A 9372-nucleotide genomic window follows, 5' to 3' on the forward strand; every position below is an offset into this window, starting at 1 on the left:
TAGCCAAGTAGGCACACCCAGCCGCGTGACATCTGGGTGCCAAAGCCTTGTATGTTGCAATTAGCTGTTAAATGATCATACATTGGAAGTAATTGGTATCTCTGCAAAATGTAATATGTTTGCAATTTGGAAATGTCAAATATTAAAGTAATGGTGCCAATAAAAGTGACAGTTGATAATGTTGGAATCTCTGAGTTGAAAAAAGGATAAAAAATGGATCAGTGAAGGTCTTTTTTCACATAGACAATAGAACATTTGTTCCTTTACTTGCGTGTATGTCAAATTTGCCAAAGGAGCATTTAAGTTATAGATTCCTGGACCCTAGCTCTTAGAGATTTTATACTGATAGGCCCGAGATTCAAAATCTATTTTTTAATCCCAACTGATTCTGATGGGCATTTTTGAGAACCATTAAAATAGATGATGTGAAGGAAGTTTACAGCTTTTGTAAATAAAGGATTGAAAGATATTTATGACATAAATGATCATTACACTTTAGGGCTATGTGGTACTTTGGCCCCAAATGACAGATGGTCACTGAATTGAAAGACTTAAAAGGCAGATTTTGGTTCAATACAAAGAGGAACCCTCTCAAAATTAGAGCTGAGAATACTAGTGGAAAACCATGACCAAAAACCATGATCAGTGGGGTGGTAAATGTGGGGGCTAGATTGCTATTACATATATAGACATATCCAATGGAATTCATGGCTTCTGGTGACAATGAGTATCCTTTTGTCACTTGTTTTGGATTTGTCCAAGTGCTATGAAAATAATTTTATCAATAGAACACTTATCCTTTAGCCCACTCTGACCCACTGTTCTGCTAACTCTGCCTTTACTGTGTCACTAGCACCCTCAATATTGCCAAATCAAAAAAAAATACATTTTTGGTGATGTTAATAGCTGACGTTCATTGAATGCTTGCTGTTTGCCAGGTTCTCTTCCATGTAACTTAGGTATTGCATTTCATTCTTGCAAAAACTCTGTGAGGTAGGTAATCTAATTTTACAGAAATAGAATCTCAGTGAGGTGATGTAGAGTCACAGTGAGGATAAATTATTTTCTCAAGGTCACATGACTAGTAAGGAATACAATTGGTATATGATTCCAAGAAGCCAAATTCTAGAGCCAGGACTCATAAGTAGTTCACTATCTCTTACCAGACCTCCATGCAACACTTGGCATGGCTGACCTCTCTGTCTTTGAAATACTCTTAGTTTCTATGACACCACAATTTCAAGGTCTTCCCCTTACTTTTCTGCCACTCATTCCTAGTTTCCTTTACTAGCTCCTCCTCCCTTAGCAAAACAATGGCTTTATTATGTCTATTGTCATCATTCCCTCCCCCGACCTCCCACCCCTGTTGATATTCTCATCCATTCTCATGGTTTTTCCAATGCCATCTATATACATATAGCACTGTGGAATTTGTATCTTTAGGCCACTTTTATGAGATTTTTGTAAGTATATTTGAAACCCCTACATCAATGCCTCATAAGCAGCTCATGATTAAGCAGTTAAAAATAGAACTCTTGATCTCCAGCCTCTCCTTTAGAAAATGAGATGAGGAAGAATTTCAGAGTCATTCACAACACACTTCTCTCCCAGCACACCTACATCCAATCCATCACTGTGTCTGGTCCATTCTACTTTCACAGTATTTGAAATCTGTTCACTTCTTTCTCATTCATTGCTGCTTATCTAGACCTAGTCCATGTCTCATTAGACTGTTGTAAGAACAAATTTATTAGCTCTTTGCTTAGACTCTTTTTTTTTCTCCCAACTGAGTGTCCCTCCTTCCAAAAAAAAAAAAAGTTAATTCAGGATGTTATCCCCCTCCCCTTCCTGATTTTGCTCCTTTAGGTTTAGGCTCGGGATGATTTTTTTTCATAAACATCATTTTTTATTATTGCAAAATAGTCAACCCTATAGTTACACATAATTTAACTATTTTTCTATTTAAGTTGATCCTAGTTTTCAATAATTGATAGATTTATTTTTAGAGCAGTTTTAGGTTGACAGAAAAATTGAGCAAAAAATCAGAGCTCACGTATACTCCCTCTTCCTCTCCCCAGACCCACAATTTCCCCTGTTATTAATATGTTATGTTTGTGTGGTGCATGTATTACAATCAATGAACCTGTATCAATACATTACTATTAGCTGAAGTCCACTGTTTATATTAGGGCTCACTGTAAGTCCCATGCATTTTGACAAATGTGTGATGTCATGTATCTGCCATGATGGTATCATACAGAACAGTTCCACTGCCCATAAATCCCCTGTGCTTCAGCTGTTCATCCCTCCTTCTTCCTGAACCTTTTAGAAATCACTGATCTTTTTACTCCCTCTTTACCTTCTCTGCAATCCTGCCTCCCCCCTGCTCCACATACACACTCACTCTCCAGACACCATCATAAGAATTAGTATCTCCCAATATAGACTTCGGAGAAAGACAGGCCTGACTTTATATTTTCCTTCACCCTCATAGAATTTTAGAACTTTGAGGAATCTTAGGAATTATTTAATCCAATATATTTGTCCTTCAATATCTTTTGTACTATTTATTTATTTATTTATTTATTTATTTATTTATTTTTTACTGGAGATGGGAGGAAGTAGGAGACTGAACCAACACAGCATTTTAGTTTGTAAGTACAAAAGTGAACAGAATTATAAATTATAGTGCTGGCAACACCAGGACAGCTTAGCATAGTCCTGTAAATCAGATATCTTCTGGGCCTGCTTAGACCAGTCATATGTTGGCCTGTGATTTCAACATACCCAAGTTCATCCATACTTGCAATGGGGAAGACTTAGAGGGCAAAGGCCCAGTAAATATTATGTGGTGTGTTGGTTAATTTTATGTGTCAACATGGTTGGGCCATGGTACCCAGATGTTTGGTCAAACATTCTGGGTGTTTCCATGATGGTGTTTTTTAGATGAGATTAACATTTAAACTGGTAGACTTTGAGAAGAACATACTGCTCTCTGTAATGTGAATGGGTCTCATCCAATCAGTTGAAGGCCTGAATAGAACAAAAGCTTCATCTAGCCTGAGCAAGAAGTAATTCTGCCAGCAGATGGCCTTCTGACTTGAACTGCAACATGGGCTCTTCCCTGAGTCTCCAACCTGATGGCTCACCCTGCAGATTTTGTACTTGCCAGCCTCCATAGTCATGTGAGCCACTTCCGTAAAAAATCCTTGTCTATCTCTCTATTTATCTACCTATCATCTCTCTATCTATTATCTATCTATCGATCAATGGATCAATCGATCTATATTCTATTGGTTCTGTTCCTCTGGAGAGCCTTGACTAAAACTCATGGCTAAAAAATTCATGGAAAACACTGAGTCATATTTTTGGTAGACAGGATTGAGAGCACGTGAATTCTTGGTAATTGTTATTAAAAACCTACTTTCCACTTGGACTGTTTCTGATTCCCACTGTGGAGTCAAAAGATGGAGAGAGCAGAGAATGGTAGGTATGGGGAAGTATGGGGGTGGGTGAGTGTTACCACCTTAGCCTGCTAGCTTCCAACTGAATATAACTCCCGCAATAATATATATTTCCCTGTGGCAGGCAGTGGCTTTCAAGATAATTACATAGACTTCATGACTCCTCAAAGTAATATGATTAATACTCCTGTGGTATGGGTAATGATGATACATCTTCCTCAGAAAAGGTTTTTTAAAAATCAGGTCTGATGCATAGTTTCTCTTTTGTATGCCTTCTTATTTCCTCAGCTTATAGAAAGCTACAATTTGAGACCAAAGAAGTAGGAAGCTATCGTTAAGTCCTTCCTTCACTATTTTCAGTACTCAACAAGGTGACGTCTTTTCTCATTGATGTCTCTCTTTACTGGAAAAATACTAGCAAGGGCTTTTCAAAGGAAACTTCAAAAGAATCACAGAATTTCTAAAACTAGTAGGAAAGAATGGAGCTGCTTTCACGTGTTAAGACAGTAGAATGCATCAAAAAAGCAGCAGTAATTGTGTATGGATTTTGTTAGGCAATATTCATTTATTCAACAAATACTTGGGAGATGCTTTACTGTGCAAAAGGTTGTGTGTTTCAGGACCTGTTTCCAATGACTAGTAAGATATTTTCCCTAACTTCAGAAAGTTCATCATTTAGAAGGAAAGCAGTAGTCAGTCAAACAATTACCTATGATATAACCATTACAATAGAGTTACCTGAAGGACCTAGGAAGAAATCTGAGTAAAAACATTCAAGAGTTCTCATAGTGTCACTAAAACTATGAATAAATGGCATGAGACAAAACCCCACTGATAGATTCAGTTTAAAAAAATTCACGCTTGTAGTAAAGATTTTATTTTCAAAAGCAGTCATTTTGGAATGATTAATTTGTTCGACTTCCTTGAGTCTTTAAAGCTGGATTAGTGTCATGTCTTAGGTTTTAACCTTCCCAAAAGATTACAGAAAACAGATAGAACAAAAAACAAAATAGTAAAGATGAGTATATATGTGAGAGAAATGATAGATGAGATAAATTGTTTCCTTTAAAAAATATTAAATTACTAAATTTTAAATGATGCTAAATAAATTTATGAAAAATAACAGTTGGCTTTTAAATGTTTGGAAGAAGTTTTCAAATGGATCTATAATCTTCAGTCTTGTGAGAAATGGAAAATCTTGCTCATCTGGATGAGGTATGTATGCATTGGTGGCTGTTTAATAAAATTTTATGGCTAACTTTGAAAACAAAGATTGGGAGTTTGGGATTGACGGATACACATTACTATATGTGAGGTGGGTAAGCAGCAAGCACCTACTGTCTACCACAGGGAACTATATTCAATTTCTTGTAATGAACCATAATGGAAAAGAAACTGAAGAAATATATATGTATGTATATGTATAACTGATTGGCTTTGCTGTACACCTGAAAATAACATTGTAAATCAACCACACTTCAGTAAAAAAAGAACTAAAAAAAATCATAAAAAAATAATCAATCTAAAAAGAAAAAAAAGACAAAGTATGTACTATTATTTAATCTAGTGCAATATCACATTTCAAGAGAAGACACAATATGGGATAGCTCAGTTTCTGAAACAATGTAGAATTATTGCAGCTAAACCGAAAAGAAATAATTTCCCTTGATGCAAGGCATCTACAAATTATAGAAAGAAATTAAAAAGTGAAAACATTAAGTATCTTATTTGTCTTTGAGTTTGTTTTTATTTCTTTCCTCTCACTTATCTGTCTGTAAAAAGTCTCTGAAGAAAACTTAAAATCTCTGAAAATTTTGAGGATAAAAGGACACAACCGCCCTCTCTTTTCTGTACGGCACTGCAGGAAGCCGCTGTCTGCGCTAACGGGACTGCAATGAAAGCATATGTATCCCTGTGAACTTAAAGTGATTGAACATTGAACAAGGATTAAAATTTTGTTTTTTAAAAAGAATGTGGATATGGTAGATATGTGCATATATTATTTTACCTTAAAGTGTAACAAATTACATAAATTAACTTCATGCTGAGAAGTAGAGATATTACTCAATTGTACAAACCTTATCCTGGGTGAGAATTATTGTCCAGTTGCCTCTGTTTTGAATGAGGCACTTCAGTATGAAGAAAAAGATACACACATTGCATTCTAGAAAGGAAAATAATGACTTCACATACAGAAGATTTATGCTATCATTTTTCTGTTATTTTATGCAATTTAAAAGTGGCATGAGTACAGATTAGATAACTTTGTGCAAAGCATAAGTTTTCATTTTCAAAACAATACACTTAACAATTGCATTAGCAGTAAAGAGGCTTCTTCTGAGCTTTTGTTCATGATTGTGTCTCAGTCTGGAATTTGAAGGAACTCTAAATATCAGTTCTCTGTGAGCAACATGAAAATCACCACCTAAGTCTATTGCAGGCATATTTTTTTCCCTTTTCATAAGACCCTGATTTAAGACCTGAAAAATAGTAAGAGAAATAAGCTTTTGAAACATATTTTCAAGCACTGGACTATATACAACGTGAAGGGAATAAACCAATTCTAAAGATGCAGGCAAGTTGACATTGTGAATATAAAACATGGGCTCTAACACTCATGCTTTCTTTTGTAAGACTGAAGTGTCCCTTTGCTGGAGTTGCATTCTTTTTTCTTTTTTTTTTTTCTTTTTCTTTTTTTGCCGTGGCAAAAAGCTTTATTTCTATTTGGTCCAAGGCTTGGGAGAGGGCTCCAGGATGGTTAAAAAGCTGCCTGGTGACTGCAGAGAGGCTTCAGGCAGAAGCCCTGACACCAGAGGGGCTCTGTAAAGGCCGCCGGGTTGCAGAGGCTCCTAGTCGTGCTTGAGGGTGAGCCTTTCGAAGAGATACTCGCCCAGCCCAGCCTGGGGACCAGAGAGCCTGTGGAGGTTAGTCAGGTGGTCGCCCATCTTCTTGATGAGTTTTACCTCCTCATCCAGGAAGTGGTTCTCCAGGAAGTCACAGAGATGTGGGTCTGCGCGGGCAGAACCCAGGGCATGCAGATCCAAAAGGGCCTGGTTCAGGTTCTTCTCCAGGACAATAGCAGCTTCCATAGCATCCTGGGTTTTACCCCACTCATCTTGAGATGGCTTCTGCACGTCCTGGAAGGGGGCACGGCCGCCGCGCTGGTTTTGCATTTTCAAGAGACGCTCAGCGCCCTTGCGCTTCTCCTCAGCCAATTCGCAGAAAAAGTGGCCAACGCCCTCCAGAGCCACATCGTCGCAGTTGAAATAGAAGCCCAGAGAGAGGTAGGTGTAGGAGGCCCACAGATGCATGTTGACCAGGTGGTTGACAGAGGCCTCAACCTCGCTGGAATAATTCTGACAAATCTGGGAGCTAGCTCATGGTTGATGGGTAATGAGTTAAGCTCACAAAACGGTGTTGGCTGGTCCCAGAGGCTGAAGATAGTACAGTGGCTGGTTCTGAAGGATGTGACTGGAAAAAAGGTTGAAGGGTGGTCGGAAGCTGGAGCAAGGGGCGTCCCTGGGTCTGTTCCGTCCAAACACTGTTGAAGCAAGAGACAGGTCCGCGGGACCACCGAACGCACTGCCTGGAGTTGCATTCTTGGTCATACAAGTAAATAGGGTTGAGTGACTAAAGTTTTATAACAATCTTTAAAAATCAAACTTACCTCTCAAATTGTAGTTAAGGCTTGAATAAGCTTTAGCCACCTTACTAGAAAACAGTAGCCATCTTTTAATAATTATGTCATAAGAAATACAATGAAATGAATGAGATAATGTAAATAATGTGGACTTTCAAAAGTGGGAAAAAATTGTGTAGTGGCAGATGCTTATTCATAGGCCCAAAGGAAGAAAATAAAGAGAGAACAAGTAAGTGGAGACTTATTTTTGAATGCCTTTTATGCTTCTTCTAAGTACCCCTAAAACCACGGTAATCATTAGTCAAATAGATTTCACCTGCCTTCGTTAATCAAGGTCATTTAAATTGTTGCTACAAAGGAGTTGCATGCCCTCTAAGTGGCACTTAGCATAAACTATAAGATATTTGCCCGAGTTGTTCGCCAGGAACTTGGAGTCAGCTGTGTCTCGTTTGAGCTGAGCTGGTTAAGACTGGTTAGGACCACGGACTGTGCTACTGGGCATGCGTGAGTGGCCGATGACCCTTTGACGTCAGAGAACCAAAAGCCCCACCCTCAGGTCGTGCCCAGAGCCTCTATTTTGGACGGTGCAGCGGCCCGTAGCTCAGTTCCGCCTGCGCAGAGTGACAGTCACCGCACCTTTTTCCAGTTGCCGCTCCTCACGCCTCTGACCGCTCTGCTTCTTTATTCGTTATCCCGTCAGTGCCCCAGTCCCTTGCATTCGAGGTGGTAGATGTCTTCACCGGTCTTCCTGCTTGGCTTGGCCGCCTTACCAAACCTCTGCAACTCAGCATTTTGGTTTGCTGCTTGTGGGCAAAACGGACCTGGCTCACGAAGGCCCCAGCGCTGGATGAATAAGACATACCATAAAGGTGAGACGAGCAGCTTTGTCAGACTAGAATGTATAGTTGTGTAAGGGTGGCCTGAGGCTGGAACGAATTGCTCCACCTGAGGTCCTACCTCCACACACAAAATTTTCATTTTAAAAACCCTGTAAGAAATCTATACGTAAAATGTTTGCATGCTCTATATATTGCAGTGGGTTTCTACTAAACTAGTAGCAGTGAGCTTCTGTCTTTGTGAAGTTACTGGGAACAAACTTGTCCTCCTGCTGTAAACAACTAGAAAATGGCGTAAAATATATGAAACAGCAGCTTTGTGCATTGCAGAGATCCCCAAGAGAAGGGAAACAAATGAAGCGAGCCCTGGGGCGGCCTCAACTTTCTGCCAGGAGGCACATTCCGGTGTATGATGCCGACAGGGAAAACCCAAGCAGAGCATGGTGGTTTTTGTAAGTTGAGGAGGAATCCACAGAGGCTGATGTAGCTAGAATTTCAGGGCAGAGTATCAGAAAGGAGGGAGCCACAAAGAGAAAGAGCGCTGGAGAACTTGCTAGGGGTTTGGTTCCCTGGAGCCTGTGGCTGAGTACTGTGCATGTGTGTAGGTTGAAGATCTGCAACGCTGAGCACAGAAGGACCAGGGAGCTGACACTGAGCAATTTCCAGCGGATCAAATCTTTTTTATCCGTTTATGTTACTCCAGAGCAGTTTGAGATTTTGATCACGGCTTTAGGGGAAAGGTGATTTTTAGTTTGAAGTATTATTGGAACACCTAGGTAGACATGTGCAAATGATGAAAGAAAACACTATAGCAAAGTGAATGGTGGAACCAGAGACACAGAGCTGAGAATTAATTCATAGAGGTAGTTGTTGAAGTCAAGAAAATGTTTACATTCTCTTGAAGAAGTTATGTAAAGAGGCATGAAAATTAACAATGATTAAGCATCCCCTTAGTGCTAGCACTAAGGTGGGTGCATTCATATGCTATCTTAGAACATTGTAATAATTGTATCAGCTGGATAATTGAATTCCATTCGTAAAGATCAGAAAATTGGAATACAGAAAGGTAAAGCAGTTTGCTCAAAGTTCTCAACTGGAACAAGTAACTTACTCAAGCTCTCACAGTAGTTGCCCAGATGTGTAATAATCCAAAGCCCAATCTCATTCAACTAAATCAGGCTGACAGGATTCCTGTATTGAACTTGACGGAAGGAAGGGAAAGTATGTTGGTGCTCTTGAGGGTCTAACTGCGGCCTATCAGGCCTGCCTAACCTGGCCCCTGGGTACTTCTCTAACTCACTTCCCAGTGCTCACCTCTCATTCACTCTGGTCAGCCATAATGACTCCTGGGTGCTGGGCACAGAGCATGTTTCTACCTCAAGTGATGAACCTCAGCATCCTACTCATTCCCAAGGTATCCACATGGCTTATT

At 39.5% G+C, this 9372-nt stretch overlaps 1 protein-coding gene across 1 annotated transcript; it reads right to left on the reverse strand.

Moving 5' to 3' along the window:
- Nucleotides 1–6155: 6155 nt before the first annotated feature.
- On the reverse strand, nucleotides 6156–6853 carry LOC102524579 (ferritin light chain-like). The gene is given in 2 exon segments (XM_032475105.1): nucleotides 6156–6367; nucleotides 6370–6853. Coding segments are annotated over 2 exon segments (519 nt in total). The 5' UTR covers nucleotides 6776–6853; the 3' UTR covers nucleotides 6156–6254.
- Nucleotides 6854–9372: the final 2519 nt, after the last annotated feature.

Source organism: Camelus ferus, chromosome X, assembly GCF_009834535.1.
Source record: "Camelus ferus isolate YT-003-E chromosome X, BCGSAC_Cfer_1.0, whole genome shotgun sequence".
Classification (NCBI taxonomy): Eukaryota; Metazoa; Chordata; class Mammalia; order Artiodactyla; family Camelidae; genus Camelus; species Camelus ferus.